At 37.3% G+C, this 17,957-nt stretch overlaps 2 protein-coding genes across 3 annotated transcripts in view; both read right to left on the minus strand.

Moving 5' to 3' along the window:
* Positions 1–2,609: 2,609 nt before the first annotated feature.
* LOC117426538 (zygotic DNA replication licensing factor mcm6-B-like) lies at positions 2,610–10,912 on the minus strand. The gene is made up of 17 exons (XM_059033828.1): positions 10,685–10,912; positions 9,436–9,582; positions 9,133–9,246; positions 8,425–8,674; positions 7,952–8,117; positions 7,469–7,614; positions 6,446–6,596; positions 6,160–6,301; positions 5,767–5,908; positions 5,374–5,481; positions 5,068–5,223; positions 4,827–4,955; positions 4,544–4,705; positions 4,226–4,367; positions 3,769–3,933; positions 3,298–3,437; positions 2,610–3,180 (listed from the first exon to the last, which is right to left on the minus strand). The coding sequence occupies exons 1-17, from the start codon at positions 10,780–10,782 to the stop codon at positions 3,061–3,063; spliced, it is 2,478 nt and encodes an 825-aa protein (XP_058889811.1). The 5' UTR covers positions 10,783–10,912; the 3' UTR covers positions 2,610–3,060.
* Positions 10,913–11,449: 537 nt separating this feature from the next.
* The window catches only part of LOC117427165 (aspartate--tRNA ligase, cytoplasmic-like), a 29,838-nt gene continuing 23,330 nt past the window's right edge, over positions 11,450–17,957 (minus strand). For both annotated transcript variants that reach the window (XM_034045580.3, XM_034045578.3), the window contains exons 10-18: positions 16,962–17,073; positions 15,785–15,919; positions 14,744–14,891; positions 14,125–14,271; positions 13,582–13,624; positions 13,030–13,110; positions 12,823–12,934; positions 12,467–12,538; positions 11,450–11,905 (exon numbers count right to left, since the gene is read on the minus strand). In XM_034045580.3, the coding sequence (XP_033901471.1) occupies positions 11,814–11,905; positions 12,467–12,538; positions 12,823–12,934; positions 13,030–13,110; positions 13,582–13,624; positions 14,125–14,271; positions 14,744–14,891; positions 15,785–15,919; positions 16,962–17,073 (942 nt within the window). In that variant the 3' untranslated portion in view covers positions 11,450–11,813. The remainder of the gene's footprint in view (positions 11,906–12,466; positions 12,539–12,822; positions 12,935–13,029; positions 13,111–13,581; positions 13,625–14,124; positions 14,272–14,743; positions 14,892–15,784; positions 15,920–16,961; positions 17,074–17,957) is intronic.

Here is a 17,957-nt window from a genome sequence, read left to right on the forward strand (position 1 = left end):
TTGTCAAGTCATGCCAGTTAGTAGACTTTATCTGCTATTACTATAAAAGGTTTTCTAGTCATCCTTATAGGCACACAATATTTACAAGATATGTCCACATTTTAACTTTAGTATATCAATCTTTTAGGGGGGATCCAGTCAGGGCCTTGGGTACTCTGTGTTCTGTGTTCTGCGTCTGTCACTCTCATACACTCCTTCATTGGATTTCTTCATCCTCTGTCGTATTTTTAATTGTTTTAAGCGATTCTTATCTACCTCTCGCTTGACAAGAAGAAAACAAATAATTCCTGATGGGAGTCCTATAATCCTGGAAGAAAAAAATAATAAAAAAACCCATAAACAACAGTATTAATGTTCGGAAAGTGTTGTGAATAAAATCAGACACCTTTGTTTTGTCACCAAAGAGAGTAGAATATAAACCTTGGATATTCCAAGAGCTGATACTAAACGATTTCATTGGAATATCAATATCGATATCAATATCTCTCTCTCTCTCTCTCTCATACATTACTATGGAGGCGTAATACAAAGGTAATAAAGAAATTCTGGAGATCGTTGGGTTAATATTCGTCCATTCTGATACGTTGTATGATATTCGTATTCATATGATATAAGAAACTTATCACTATTATAACACATTTATTTTCGAAAAAAAACAAGGTATATAAATGATGGACATTGACAAAATGTTTTTGGTTTCTTTTTAATCACTCGATCATTCATCCTTGACCATGACACACTTGAGTCAATGACAGGCCACAAACTGGGAGACCAAGAGCCCCAAGATCGACAGATCATTTTGCAGCATCTTGGTGATGTCAATTATTAATCAGCACATTAAAAAGTCACTGCACCTGCTCTAAAACAGTTTGTAATTTTTCGATCACATCTAGTGAATTTTATCCAAATATAAGTGATAAGATTCTTTTGATGCTCAAATGTAAATGATACGTTTCTTTTGAGTCTCAAAAATACGTGATACGTTTCTTTTGATGCTCAGTATATATGTAAACTGAGTTATCTTGTGATTTTATACAGCCCGGGCATACAACACAAACTAACTGTCTTTTAAATATAATACAATATATTTGTGGTATATTTCAGTCCAGTAATTGGAAAGGCATTTTATTTAAGTTTTTTTCTGAATCTCTTTCACAGAAATAAATTTTGGTTATGTGTCAGTGTAGTCGAAGCAGGTAAATATTACGGGTATTTTAAAGTGTTAGTGTACTACATCTAAAGCAATTCAGTAGTTTTTTTAAGGATATGCAATCAATGTATATCATGTACATATGATCGTCCTTTTAAATTATTATTATTATTATTATTATTATTTATTTCTTAACAGACGCCCTTATCCAGGGCGACTTACAATTGTTACAAGATATCACATTATACATTATTTCACATTATACAGATATCGCATTATTATTACATACAATTACCCATTTATACAGTTGGGTTTTTACTGGAGCAATCTAGGTAAAGTACCTTGCTCAAGGGTACAGCAGCAGTGTCCCCCACTGGGGATTGAACCCACAACCCTCCGGTCAAGAGTCCAGAGCCCTAACCACTACTCCACAATGCTCACAATCCCCTTTTACATGTACCTGGTCATGATTATTGAATCAGAAACACATCAAATGGCAAAATCAACTAAAAGAAAGATACAGAAAGGTGGCGTTGTTCACTCTGGGGTTTTAAGTATTATATATATCTCCACACATGGACATTAAAGTGTCTTTAATGTATAACTGTGCTAAACCAAACAATTATACAGTGTACTAGAAATCCTGTTTCCAAGTTGTAATGGAATGCATCTGTCTTTTAACCATGCTATCATAATTTTGGTCTATTTGACCCCACAGCGGTTCCCCCATAAATGTTTCTCTTTGCATTACTTCTTTAGTACATTCTATAGATAATCCTAAAACCTGGGGTCAATATGATAGGTAAGCAACCGTCAACATAAAAGGAGGGTTAATACTGACATTTTATATTAGTAATTTTAAAAGAAAGTTTGAAATTTGGAGTGGCCAGAATGCTCTCATTCTTGAGTTTAACAATGAAATCTTCTGAGGTTTTAGATACAAAACCATTCATACACAAAAAGAACATGGATAGTTAAATGGTATTGTTTTTCATCTTTGGTTAACTGGTTAAAAAAAGTTAATATGGTAATCTATTATTATTATTATTTGTTTATTTAGCAGACGCCTTTATCCAAGGCGACTTACAGAGACTAGGGTGTGTGAACTATGCATCAGCTGCAGAGTCACTTACAATTACGTCTCACCCGAAAGACGGAGCACAAGGAGGTTAAGCGACTTGCTCAGGGTCACACAATGAGTCAGTGGCAGAGGTGGGATTTGAACCAGGGACCTCCTGGTTACAAGGCCGTTTCTTTAACCACTGGACCACACAGCCTCCTGTGTGGTCCAGTTAAGAAATAAATAATAATAATAATAATAATAATAATTTAAAAGGACGATCATATGTACATGATATACATTGATTGCATATCCTTAAAAAAACTACTGAATTGCTTTAGATGTAGTACACTAACACTTTAAAATCTAGCTATGAGAGAGCAAGTAAAAGTTTAAACGTTACAAAATGGTGTATTTTATTCCCTACAAAAATGAACGTCAAAGCAATTTGCAGTTTATTATTTTTGTTTCATAGGAACATTAATGCTTTGTAGAAATCAAAACATTCTAAATTTACACCATTTCCAGAAAAACGTTGAAATCCCTGATAACAGAGTTTATTCTAATTTATCAACCTTTCATAAAAACAGACAGCATTTCAACATTCCACTGTATACGAGTAGCAATGGAATTAAATAAAACCAACTATGTGTGCAAATGCAGTACATGAAACCATAAAACTGATAAAAAGTACAATATCTAGACACATGATAAAATACAAGACATATTCATTAAACAAAGACAAATCACAGTTCCAACTGGGTGGTTAAAAAACAAAAAGTGTTGATTTGGAGAAAATTATCCAAAGCAAGTGTAAAATAAAACATGTATCAGTCTATGTTTTCAAGTTCTAATCCTCCAGTGTGTAGTTTGGATTCACAACCAGAAATGGATCCTCCCCTGTTTCAGCCTCTGCTGCTTCAGTCGATCCTTTCAGCCCACTCTGCGTCAGCTCAATCAGAATGTGGTCCTTTAAAATAAAACAGACAGCCGAATGCAACAAATGCCTATATTTAAATTGCCATAATTAACAGAAATTAGAAAGATGCTCTTGATACCATTAACCATATTACTCTTCTGTACTTACATAATGAACAAGTCTGTGGATGACTTTTTCAATAATTTTCTTTTTGTTAACAAGCTCCTCTTCAGAATCAATTTCAGATTCTATCTCCTTCAGGTACCAGTTTATCAGTCCACTTTTCTTAAGTGTAGATTCATCTTCCTCTGCGGGGGGGGGGGGGGGAGGGGAAATGTAAGCCTATATATAATTTGCCCCCATTACCAATCACTTATTTTATTTATTAATTTTTACAGTAAGAAATTATTTGTCACCTAATATTTGCATCTTATAAGTTGGTGGTTCTAAAAGTCTTAGGGCAGTTAGACTGATACATGAGAATTTCATTAATGCATTACTAAAAATATATAATATATAAATACATTTAAAAGATGACAGTCAAATGACCTATTTATAACAAATATTAAAGTTACCGCTTTAAAAAAAAAAAATCATACCAAAGAAAAGTTCTGTTAGTTATTTTGAAGCAGCACTAACCTTCCTCTGCCTGTCGGAGATGGAGGACCACAAGGTTTGAAATCCGGCGGTACTCAGTGAAAGAAAGTCTGAGAGATGGTTGAGCTGCCGAGCCACTGACCCCATTTTCAGCATGTCCATTGATTCCATGTGCTTCACCACCGACACCATTTGGTACATCAGTACCTGTTGAAGTAAGTTTTTGCATCATGACTCAGTTTGTTCACCAGATTTACAAGTGCACCGAAAAATGCTTTACCAGTGAGATGGTATATTAATTACATAATAATACTTAACAAATCCCTTAATTACATAACCAGGAAGACGTGCTGTTACTTCAAGTAACAGTATATAAAATACATGAAAAAAACTGTCTTCACCTTTATATAACACCTGCTCAAAAGTCTAGAGTTACTTATATAAAATATGCATTATATCCCATTTAGATACTATGAGATCAGATAACAAAATTGCACACCATTAACTCCATGTTGCACTGCTGCTGCCTCCTCTTCCTCTGGCTCCACCTCTTCCTGGTCCAAATTGACATCTGGAGTCTCCACCCGGATGATAGATTTGTTCAGCAATCGGAAAGCTTCCTTGACATGCTTTGGTTGCACCTACAAAACAGCAAGCGAAACAGAGGATACTGATGAAGTCACTGAAATTCAAATTTGACATTAGTCAGAAACAACTCGGGCTATTTAGGCTCAATTTAGTGTATTTAGGATCAGTGCAGATGTGAAACCCTAGTGCACAGGGGGTTTGCCAGACTGAAGCAGATCCAGTTCCTCACCTCATCACAGCAATGCATCCTGGCCATGCTCTCAGACAGGCGGATCATACTCTCCAGCTGACGGACAGTGATCCTCCAAGCCGACTTGCTGACCCCTGATCCGTCTCTCTGGCGTAGGCGCTTGTACTGCTCAACAATGAAATCTTCAGACTCCTTTGAAATCTGAAGGAGGACGAAATTAAAGCAACAACTTAATTTTACAAGCTGCTAAAAACCTTCTTGATCAAAACATTAACAAGTAGTTCACTACAACACTGATCATCTTTAAGGTTGGGTTAGTTACCTTTGGTTTAAACTGTCTTGCAAAGAGCAGGTATCTCCGAATTTCATCCAAGGTATAGAGGCGTTCAACAGACTCTTCCATTCTGGAATGGAGATCCACTATACGTCTGGCAATGGCGTAATCCGTGACCTGGAACAATAAGAGACAAAATGGATATCAGCAAGAGAGTTACAAATAAAAGCAGCTTTAACTCTGCAGATATCAAGGAGAGGACCCAGGGCATTTGCTGTTCAGTTCTTACCTCATTGCAATCGTCTACCAGAATGAAGAAGAGATCGAATCTGGACATGATGGGTGCAGAAAGATTCACATTCTGTTTCAGGGACTTTGACCTATCATAGCGCCCACCAACAGGGTTTGCTGCTGCTAAAATGGACGTCCGGGCATTCAGGGTGGCCTGTTGAAAAAGGCGTTAGTTTAAAAATATTTCTAAATTAACCAAGTGTCAGCTATTGTTTCAATTAAATTCTCTAACCCATCATTGTACACTTCACAGTTTGCTCACAAGTCCTATCTACATCATCATGTTTATCACCAGGTGCTTTACCTTGACTCCCGCTTTAGTGATTGAAATAGTCTGTTGCTCCATGGCTTCATGGATAGCCACCTGATCCTTCAGGTCCATCTTATCAAACTCATCAATACAGCAGACTCCCTACCAAACACAAACAAATTATCCATTACAAGAATCTCACTTGACCTACATTAAGCGAACATTCAAAATAGCCAAATTAATTCTTTAATCAGCTGTACCAAATGTAACAAAGTAGTACACTATATATGAAAGTGCATTACAGTTTTCACCTAGTCAGCTAACAGTGACTAACAAATTCTCACAGAAACATAAAAACTAGATGCATAAGAACATAAGTTTTTGGTCTTTCTATATTTCTTTATCTTATGATTGATGGAAGTGTAAAGTCACAGATGAACTACTCACATTGTCAGCCAGCATCAGCGCGCCAGCCTCAATGACAAACTCATGGGATTCTTCATCCCTCACTACAGCAGCAGTCAGACCGGCAGCACTGGAGGCTTTTCCACTGGTGTATACTGCTCTGGGACTGAACTCTTCAACGTGCCTGAGGGCGGGGGGACGATGACGACACAAAATTCTTGTATTATAAAAATGCTTTATTAGTTAAATATTACTTTATTTTTTACTTCCTTTGTGTACAGTACCAACAACAGATTTCAATGGGGAACTGCATCTAAATGTAGACAGAAGAAAGCCAAGGAGCAACAACAAAATAATAAAAAAGAACTTGGCAAAAAAAAATCCTCGGCAATGCAATAGGTTACAATGTAGATAGATGTAGTTTCAGATACTCACTTGAGGAATTGGCTCTTTGCAGTACTGGGATCGCCCACAATACAGACATTGATGTCGCCACGCAGCGATGTCTTCTCCATTGTGGTCTTGGGAACTCCTCCAAACAGCATCAACATGATGCCTCTCTTCACCTCGTCATTACCTAACAGAGAAAAAACAAAACATAGATGATGATGGCACCATTTTCCATCAAAACCTATGTAGCTCAAAGACTTCTGGTTTAACGAGCATACCATGGTGAGCAACTATTGGTTGTTTAATCAATCCAGTGTAGCCAACCTCTTACCGTGTATGGTGGGGAAAAGGCTTGTACAGAGGTTGTGGTAGAGGTTCTTATCCTGGCTCATCTCAAACACCTTCTCCCACTCCTTCACCGACATCTGGTTCTTAATGCTCTCAGCAGTCTGCTCTTCATCTCGCAGCTCCTTCCCGCCGAATTGAATAATCAACATTAGGGACTTCCTTTTACAACACTGAAGAACATGGAAGAACCAACTTCTTGGAGTTGACATTTGTGTTATAACTGGTAGGATAGCTAGACTAACATGGTGCAGAACACCGACTGCATGTTATTTTGTAATAAATGTACCAGAATTCACGCCCTGTGCTTTAAAAGGGTGTTTTATTTAAACATTTACCCAATAATAAATTAGAAAAATTAAATTAGAAACCAGTCTCCGTCCATTTCTGCATTAACTTATGAATGGTCGGCTTTGATGGTGGCTCCCCATATTCTTTAACAGGATATTTTTCTTTAAATAATTTTCTGTACATTTTGTATGATTTTGTTTCAGTATATGTTTCAACCAAAAAAAACATATTGCTTGATGTTTAACACCATACTCATTAGCAAAAAAAAACAACAAAAAAAACCACGTTCCTTGAATAAAACACGTATTCACTCTTTTACAGCTCACCCTCAACTGGTCCACCTTATTACAGCTCCCATATGGCAGTCAAGGTCTGAACTGTCACAAGACTATTGTTAGATTCTCCTCTGTCATATATACCTTGAAAAGGAATGGGAAATCTAAAATTCAAACTAAATTATTCTAATTTATAATTGGGTAAATTTAAATAAAACACCCTTGTAGAAGAAAAAATTACAGACAGTTGCCAAAGAATTGGGGTTGATATGTTGAACAAACAGGTTGAAAAGAAACATTCTGAAAGAGTGATTGAAGTGTTTATGGGGATTGGAAGGGCAAAGGGCTGTTAAATTCCTACAGCAGAACAGATAGCAAGGTGTCAATCTGTATTACATTCATTTTATGGCCCTCAGACCCCCCCGCTCCTCTCTCACACATACCCGGGGATTAGTCGGTGCCACATAACAGGCTAGGAAGGCCAGCTTGTAGGAGAGGTCCCTCACTCCCAGAGCACGCAATCCTCGGACTCCCTCGTTTTCATAACCCTCTGAGCCAGCAACACGGGAGCTTGTCTCAGAACGTGATCCTGAAAAAGAAACGCCACCTCCAGAGTTAGGAACGACTCCAAATACAATCAAATCCATCAATAAAGACCTCCTTTAGATGTTGTTTTAAGCAGGTCGTACTACAAAGAAATAATGAATTCAGGAAGGGCCTCATATTTGTAAATCAGAGTGTGTGGTAGTCATTCCATGTTATTTTCATTTCACAAGCCATTAGGCAAATTACAAGGTAGCAATGCATACATTTACATATTCCTCCTTAACAATGCACCTACTAAACCCTGTCTTGTACAGGCAGCAACCTCTCAGCACCCAGCTTTGAATAACATTCAGGGGGGAAAATAAGTCAAAGGCAAATACCTGGGGAAGAAAGCTGGGACACATCAGGGACAACAATCAGAGTGCCGGTAAAGTCACACTTGTCCCCAGCCTGGGCCGTTTCCACTGCCTCGGCACGCAGGATCACCTCCAGACTGCGAGGGATGCTGCCACGGGGCAGCTCTGCCTGCGTCTCCTGGATACGAACCTGAAGAGGAAGATGGGGAGGGATATTTAGATTTCTACAAAGCAAAAACAAAACAAAACAAATACAGGGCCTCATATGCGTAAACCAGAGTGTGGTAGTCATTCCATGGCACCTTTTTAATGTTATACAGACTTTGGAAAACAGTGACTAAAAGTGAAGTTTACAATAAAACCCCACAAATGACCGTGCTATAACTAAAAAAAAAAAAAAAAAAAAGGTGTGTTTCTCAAAATACCGAGGCTGGGAATAGAATATAAAACTCACAGCCTTCGTTCACCAAATTCTTCACAGAAGTAGTTCGACATACCTTCTGAAAGTCAACAAATCTTGATTTGTTGGTGTCCAGCATGAATCTCCTCCTATTGCTACAGACTGGGTTTCGGCAGATGTTGGGCTGGGTGTACTTGAACTGCTGCTCTATATCTTTAACCACAGTCTGGCAGTCGAGACACAGGAACGTGCCGCTGACCAGCTCCGGGTGAACAGGGTGAGTACGAACCACCTGGCCGCTGATCCGTACCAGAGCGCCAACCCGTGCGGTCGTCAATTCCCTGATCCTGGACAGGAAAGAGGATTGGGTCTCAGTGAGCAAGGTGAGCAATGGCTTTAATATCTGTAGTGAGCAACACCTGACCTAAGCAATGAGAAATACACTGCACTGATTTCCAGTGAACACAGCCAGCACATTTGATTTAATTCCACAGTTTTCTTTGAAACATGTCACATTGCTTACCAAAAACAACTCAAATTCCTTCAACTTAGACCACATGACCCTGCAATAATGATCTTTCTAAGAAACTGCAGCTGATCTAGTGAAAATAATATCTAACTATCTATTGATAATGAAGTTATTTAATGCTTAAGGATAACTAATATCCAAGCAGTATTTAAATTTCCAGCAGCACAAGCATATACATGCTGCTTAAACATTTCTACCACGTCACGTCTTTCTAATTTACGGTTTCACACTGTCTTTTTAATAGCCTGACACCAAACAGATGAAATGCGTTCTTACTTGTGTCTGGATGGCAGATCCTGGATTGCCAAATAGAACTCCTTGTTGGCTGGAATCATGTTCCCATGATCTCGGGCAAAGCTTCGCACAGCCTGGCACAGAAAAGGATACACTCTGAAAGGAAACCAAGTGTAATGGATTACACTATTACATTTTATAGTGTTGCGTCATACTTATACCCCACTGCTTCCCTCCTTGTTTACTTACAACATTCACTTTAGCATATGTGCAAATGGATCACAATAATTTATAATTCTATAGCCTCTACTTCAAATTTGCCATAATGAAGTGTTGGTTCATCACCTGTAGTACTCCTCCTGAATAGTGGTTGCAAGCTCTTGGTTAAACTGCTCCAAATCTGCAAAGCTTACAAGCAGGGTGTTCCTCTCAGGACGAATCAGCTCCTCTGCCTCACGCAGGTACTTCACATCCCCATCACTGTTCTGAAACCTGGGAGATAACTAGAAGTTTAACTTCCGGTTTAAAACTCTGCTGTAAAACTGTCCGGAAATGCACATTTGAGACTGATGAAAAACAGAATAACTATGGGCTAACCACCATAAGAATACAGGATGTAGTAGTTTTTATTTATTTATTTTTTATATTAATTACAGGAACATGTAATAACTTTGATGTTGACAGCACTATTTTTGGTTAAGTCTCGGCTCAGTTTAGGGTGCAATAGTCGGATTATTGATTTTGTAGTTTTCAAAGTTACTATAGAACACCAAACACATACTTTTCAAATGAAAAGTACACTTTTTTTTTTTTTTTTTTAAGTAACCTGAATGGCAATACACTACTACAGACCGTGGGTTTGCTGCAACTGTGCAAGAACAGCTTTTGTTTGAAAAAGATACAATTTAATGTGCATCGGAGGAACATTGCAGAAATCAAATCATTAAAACTGTCAAAAAACTATAACTCTTCACAAACCAATTTAATGAATAAACAATTTAACACGTGGGTTGCAGCATACAATGTGCAATGGCACTTGTTTGTATGTCGAAAAACCTAACCATGAAACTTTGTAAGGAAGTTAAATGAACAGGCCGGGCCAGAATAATTAATGAACTAACTTTATAATTACATTTTTTGTAAATGCATTTTTTGCACACAGCAGAAAGACGGCCGATTTCAATCTTAAACTTGGTATTCGAATTGTCTCAGCTGCCTCGCCGGTGAAATGCCTGGCCCGTGCTTTATACCCTTTTTACGTTGACGCAAAATGATCTAATCTGCTACAAAAGTCAATTAATTCAATATAATTCTCACAAATGTGTTTATTAGTTATCCGTATTCACCGCAGTAACAGCAGAATACCACCGTAATTGTGTACTTGTTTTTTAGAGACCTCGTCTTCCAGGCCATATTTTAATGCACTTATTTAAATTTTATTGTGTAATACTCACTTTTAAAAAACCGCATTCAATATTAACACGTTTTAGTATGATAATTCAGACCGCTGCAAATGTGAAAACACAAACCAAATATATAATAGAAATATATTGCATTCCTGTTTCTGACGTTCCTATATTTACAGTACACTTACTCTTCTAGAAAATCCTGAAACAATTTCTGACACTTCTCTGCCAAATCGTCTTTAATCTGTTGCCCGGTGGCTCCAGCTGTGGGTTCTGGGATATCCATATTTTCTTGAATTGTTATATAACTCGGGATTAACTTTTTCTTAAATTTTTAATACATGTACACCACAGATGCAATCATACACTCCTCCAGCAACTCTATTCAGGAGAAATTCGCGCCAGTCTCTACCCCACGTGCTTTCTTTCGCGCCACCAATAGCCAATTCAGTGCGCCCTTTCCGGAAATTATGCTTTTGCCCTGAGTTTTTTGGCCAATCCCAGCTACGAGAAAGTGGGTGGGGAGTGGTTTGTAACCATACACGAATGTATTAAAAATGGGCGCTGCTTCAGCTTTGGTCTTTGTTATGTTGTGTATAAAATTGCTTACTTGTTCAGGAATTTTACTGTATATTGCTGAACACTACCTAACACGTTAGTTTTGGTCATAACTTATTTTTAAAAAAGTGTTTCAGTTGGAGTATATTACATGATATGACAAACACTGTAAACCTTTCTCTCTTACCAATTTGAAAAATGTCAGGATTAATTTCCAATTACAATAAAGCATTACCTCATGTAGCAGATATCTAACCACAAACATCTTTTCATAAGACATGTTATTGCAATTGGGTATCACACCAGGTATTCTATACAAGACCTTTATGCATCAATTGGTCTCTTTGAAACTTGTTCCTTCTTGTAAAATAAACAGCATTACTCTGAAAACCATGTTTCGTTGCATTTAAAAACTTTATTGCAGTTATAAACCTTTACAAGCAATGTATTACTGTTTTAAAAGTTCACAACCTTAATTCCATTCACTGCTGCTGTTATTTATAACATTTTTGCCAATGTATCCAGTTTCAACACGTAAACTACACAGTGTAATGTATGACTGACTGAAAATTAATATTAATAAAAAATCTTGTTATACTAACTTTATTAACTATCATTATGTTATTTCATTCATACAAAAACTGCTTTATTTGTTAAATGTCTGTGGCACTTCTGTTTATTACATTTATGGCCTATTGCATTTGATCAGCTTGATTCCAAGGCAGATTGATGGAGTGAATGTCCTGTCAGCACATTTCCTTAAGGAGTCAACCTCTTGGGGTCACGTGGGAACATAGAGGTCTGGCGAATGTTGTGAAGTCCCAGATACAGCATAACGACTCGCTCCAAACCTGTAGAAAAACACCAACAATCCACACAATAAATACTGTATCCAGGTGGTGACAAACTAGTACTTCCAACAGAAATTCATAGGAGTAAAATCATAATAGCTTGTTTCATAGAATTGTCTCATTATACAGGTGACTTGACCACCAATTCATGATGAATTCCATCATGACAACACAGCCAATGTTAGATTTCACTAATTAGTAATGCTGAAAGACGGGAAAACAATACAAACATTACCCTGTACATTTTTCTTTATACAAATGTTATAATGCATTTAATTTAAACAAATAATTTCTTATTGTAAACTTTAAACTATTTTGGACACAGGCTCTTTACATTTCCATTTCAGATCCCAATATGTTTGGTATAGAATTAGTAGGGCATGGGCATGTCAGTTTAACATAGTAAGGTGCCACCTAGTGGATGCCTGTCTGTATTACTTCTCAAAAAAAATATGCAATGCAAGTACCTGTGCATCCCCCCTCCCCTTCCCCCTCCCCCTCCATCCACCCATTTATCAAATTGTGTTTCAGACTGGAATATGAAAATATGAGATACATTACCTATACCACCACCTGCATGGGGAGGAGCTCCAAATCTGAAAGAGTCTATGTAGGACTTGATTTTTTCAAGGTCTGTCAGAAAGAAATAGTTTGAGTATACCCTTTGGTCACTGTCGTTCTACTCTTTAAGAGGTAAACACACACAAACACATTAAATAAATAAAACACATGGGCTAATATCTATGTTTTTAATGTAAAAGTTTACATATTTCAAAATGATGTATGATTTGGTTAAATAACTAGCCATTTTACATAGACTGTAATGTTACACTTGAGCAACACAATACAAATCTACCATGGAGTGTTTAGGGGTGAAATCTAATTCTACACTACATGTCATCCTTTCAAATAGTTACCGATGTTGTGATGCAGGGCTCTCTCCGATAGCAGCTGGGGATCATGGATTCGCTGAGCACCAGACAAAATCTCCTCTCCTCTCATAAACATGTCATACGAATTGGAGTATTTCTGAAATATTGCAAAATACATACAGTTAATAAACACTGGAAACTGATTTCCTTTTAGACACGGATGCGACTCAAGGAGACTCTTTGCACACTTACAGGATTGCTGGGGTCTGGCATGGTGTAGAAGGGTCTCACAGCCAGAGGATACTTGTCAAGGATGTAGAAATCAGTGTCATACTGGAAAATAAAAATATGAAATGACAACCAAATAAAGGTATTCTTTAGAATATGTGCATGTGTCACTCTGATTTTGAATGCCAATAACTACTATATCATTTTTATCAGTCAGTTAATCTCTATGCCATGGTTGTCAAGCAGACTATTTATCAAATATTTAATTACATGAAGATACTACTTTATCAAATGTCATAATCGTTAACTATACTATTTAAATCAGGAAAGATTGGGGAATTGAATCTTTGACTAAATTCTGGCCTGGGGGCAATGGGATCTTTATTGTTCACAGACTACACATGACTGTGTTTTAACATCTCATCTGAAGGATTCTTCCTGACACTATGCTGGAGGCATTGGCTGAGTGCCCCCTACTCAGACATCAACACCATTATGCAGCACCGTTTTTTCTAGGTCCTATTTCTACAGTAACGTTAGTGGTTAGTGAGTCAATAATCTGAATACATTAGTTACCTTTTCCTTTACTAGACGGCCAAGAAGTTTTTCATTAGGTGTACTTAAAAAAAAAAAAAAAAGAAAATAAAATAAAAAACACATTTATTTTTGTTAATTATATAGTTTGGGTCCTCAACATGACATGAATGCCTGATGATGTGGACTATCTTATTTTAAAAGTATTTATTCCTTCCCAGTTTCCATTCATTATCAGAAGTCAAAAGGCTAGTTACCCATGTCATGAATGCATTGTCTACACACCAGATAAAAGGAATAGTGTTGGCTTGTATTGAAATTCATGTGCAGCTACCATGTTCTTCAAAATCTTTAACATGGTTCCTGTGGATGACTCATATTTTTCAAATATAAACAGTAACAATTTCACAACTACAAGTTTGAAAAGGGTTAGAAACTCCCAAGTAAATCTGAAAATACATGTTTAAAACAATGTAATCAATCAATCAGGGGCCGAAAAGGGAACAGTGACTGCCCAATGGAGCAAAAAGCAGAAGTAAAACATTGTTGTCTTTAAATTTAAATCTTAAACATTGCCTGCTTTACCTGAGGTCGTCCTCATCTCCCATCTCCACCCCAGCTTCCTTAAGCATAGCCACACCCTCCTTGTATTCCAGCCTGAGGGTGGGTTCCAAGAACTTGAAGGGCTCACTCGGATACTGTTTGTTCACTGTCTGAATCTCTGTCTGGAATCTGAGCCATTTAAAAAACAGAATTAAAAGTGCACTGTTTAATACATACATGTACATGAAAATGCATTCAATGACAAATCATTTCTATTTAAAATGCATTTGTATTAAAATCTCCTATTGCTCCAACTGAAAGTTTGTCAATAGGGAAAGCAAATGCATTTAGACAAAGTCTCAGTATTGCATTCTTCGTCCACAAGGTGGCACTGCAATGTCAAATCAAACTGGCAAACTTACACATCAAGCCTGTTCATTAGCACTTTAATAAGAACATAAGAAAGTTTACAAAACAAGAGGGGGCCATTCGGCCCATCTTGCTCATTTGGTTGTTAGTAGCTTATTGATCCCAGAAAAAAATAAATAAATAAAATGTCCAAAGTTTGAAAAACCCTTGTGTGCCCTTGTTTACAGACAAGTAAAGTGCCATGGATCATTTTCTTAGTCTCATGTTTATCTGAAGAATTTAAAAGTTTTACCTGTCTCTCAGTCCTTTGAAAATCTGAACCAAAGTTGCTGCAATTTGGTCCACCACCTCATGATAATGGTAGTTAAAAGCCATCTCAATATCCAAGCCTACAAACTCGGTGAGGTGGCGATGTGTGTTCGAGTCCTCTGCTCGAAACACTGATTTAAAAAAAACAAAAAAACCCACGTATCAGTGATAACTAAACAAATATAATTCTACTGTTGAAGCTTGTACAATCTTACACATCACTATATAACAGTGCATTTATTACTGTAAAACCTGACAAAACACATGGCAAAATGTTATCATAAATTGGAACTCATGTCCATTTACCCTGTATTTGTGTGGGATTACGCAAATTCAGCAAGTTCCGTTACTCCAATATTTCCAATATATTTATTACTGGGTGCCAAAACTGTTCTCTACATATTTATGTTTTTAAATTTTGTAGTTTCACATGCTGGTAGTTGACCAGAAATAACAGCTTTTAACCCTCCCCTATCTGTAACACAGTTTAAAATATTTATATTGCTATTTATGGAGATTTGTTACGTGTCTTTGCTTTAATTTCAATAAAATATTATGTCTGTCATAGTATTGAGTATATGGCCCTTTTAGCATCACAGATATATTGAAATATTAAAGCCATACTACCATTAACCACTAGAGGTCCCCTAAGAGCTATACATATATCATGATGACATTGCATTTAAAGTTTGGGTGTTATTGTTTTTCAGTCTGAAAATGTGGGGGGTTTCCAGAACAAACATTTTCAAACTTTCGCATCTATGTAGTCAGTGGCTCTGTCACAGTTCTTGTGAAACACATGTTTTTTTTTCTGAAGTAAACATATTTCAAGAATGGCTTTAAAATCAGATTTTGTTTTTTGGAACACGGTAAACATCTACTGTTGTGCCGTATAAATAAAGAATATGTATACAGTGCATTTTTAACAAACAATTAATTTTGTACAAAACCTAGGATTTGCTCACACGTCCCCAAGTGACATGTGGAGAACCTCAACAAATACAAATAACCTGAGGCATCTTACCAGGCCCAATGCAGAACACTTTATCAAAGTCAGCAGCAATGCACATCTGCTTGTAGAGCTGTGGGGACTGGGCCAGGAAGGCGCTGGTTTTAAAGTAGGAAACCGTGAACACATTGGCTCCTCCTTCACTAGCGGCTGGAATGAATCATTTTAATTGTTAAACAAATGGAGAAATAAGTTATCTGAATCTGAAACAGACTACCTGGATGTAACATGTATTCCAATCCTATTTAACTTAATATGAATAAACCCCATTCCCACATGAAGCTCTTTTTATACACAACCATAACAAGAAATTCAAAATTCAAAAGATCACCCCTGGGTATTCTGATTGGCTGTCTGGATTTCAGGAACTGAGAATAAGGGTGTGTGCTTTAATCCAGGGTTGCTTTAAATACAGACTGGGCAAATAAACTATTAATACACTCATGTGTTCATCCAACTGTTGGTAAACAAGCCATGGTTCTTAACCAGTTAAAACGTCAATATTTGTAACAAGTGTATACGTGGATTTCAGAAGATTTATAGGGACTAAGGCTTTGTAGATTTGAAGACAGACATGTACAAAGCAGTACTTCTTTACATTTTCACTTGCTATATTCTGAGCATAAAATGAAAAAAAAAAAGACCGCATGTCAAAGGAATGGAGGATGCCTTCACATTTAGAACAAAATGACTGTTTGTGAAGGGTGGAGGACTACTACAGTCATAACATGCAAAAGAAGTCTGATATCACCGGAGCTAATGAATGTTAGTTGATGGAAAAAGCTACAGCTCTGCAGCTGCCTGCCACTGCCCATTATAATACGCTACTCAGGCAATGGCAGAGTTAGGAGTAAAATGACCCAGGGGGAAATTCAGAAAATCTTGTAAAGACGCACTGTCTGCAAACCAGTGCAAAGATCCCTGGGATTGTGCCATTAAAGCAAATAATTACTTTTAACAGACAGCACTAGCTCAAGGCTAAATCTGGAGCCTTATAAATCACAGACCTCTCATACCTGTTTCTAATGAAGTGCATATCCAAAGACAAGCACTTAAGTAATCTACAACCAGCCACACCTGTTCCGTGTCTGACTGTGGTGAAAACATTTGCATCTTAAATGTTGAAGAATTAATGACTTCAAGTGGAAATGCCCGCCCAGCCCCCCCCTTAATTTTTTTTAAAAAAAAGTACCAGAAATAATTTTTGGAGTCTGAATTTCCACGAATTCCTTGTTGATGAGCGTCTCCCTGAAGAGCTGACAGACTCCTGACTGTAAGCGGAAGATGGCCTGGCTGGTTGTTGTCTGTAGAGAAGCAAACAAGTAAATACCCGTGACTGCAGTTTCAGATGAGTCAACATAGACATTTCCCAATTCAAGGGAATATCAGTATAAAAATAGACCTCAGATTATGAATGCTTCTGTCTAGACATGGTTTGACAGTATAGAGAAGTTGATCTCTGTAGTTCCCAAGACAACTGTGCACTAATATAAGATGTAAATGCTGGGAATTTACCTTTTTTGGTGCTAATCCAAAACCTAATTCCACGACTAAGAGATCTGTACAAATTGAACCTCTCCCAGTTTGTGCTTTGTGCTAAGGCAACAATGGATGCTGGCCCTAACCCTCATTGTTCAAACCTAAAACTTGCTAACTGGACAAAAGTAGAAACAAACCCCTCCAAAAAAGAAGTAAAAAAAGAGCTATGCTAAAGCAGTTAAGTGTGTCCCAGGGGTTTCAGAAGCCAGGCATTTGTTTTAGACTGCGGAAGCAATGTTCCCCAAGGACTCTGCATAGGGCAACACAGGCAGTTAAATGTCTAATTCAGACTCTATAGTTGCATTGAACAGCTATGCAGGTATGCTGGAGAGCAAACCGACTTGTCTCATCTGGTTTTAACACCCCTATCAAATTCAACTGGTATGTGGTCTTGTGGATGCTGGTTGCACTTTTTGTGAAATGCTTGGATAAGCTATGTACAATACAAGTGGTTTTATATTGTATTGTAGGATTTTAAGAAAATGGTCCTAAAGTAGCTATCCTAATATAATCCACAAAAGGTTGAAAATGCACCTGAATGAAACTTTTAAACATACTTACCAGAACATGTCATTAATTAAAAGGGAAAATTGGGTCAGCTACTTTAAAAACTTGATTCCTGGATTTAATGAAGATGAACAATGGCCCA

This window comes from Acipenser ruthenus, chromosome 11 (genome assembly GCF_902713425.1).
Source record: "Acipenser ruthenus chromosome 11, fAciRut3.2 maternal haplotype, whole genome shotgun sequence".
Taxonomy (NCBI): domain Eukaryota; kingdom Metazoa; phylum Chordata; class Actinopteri; order Acipenseriformes; family Acipenseridae; genus Acipenser; species Acipenser ruthenus.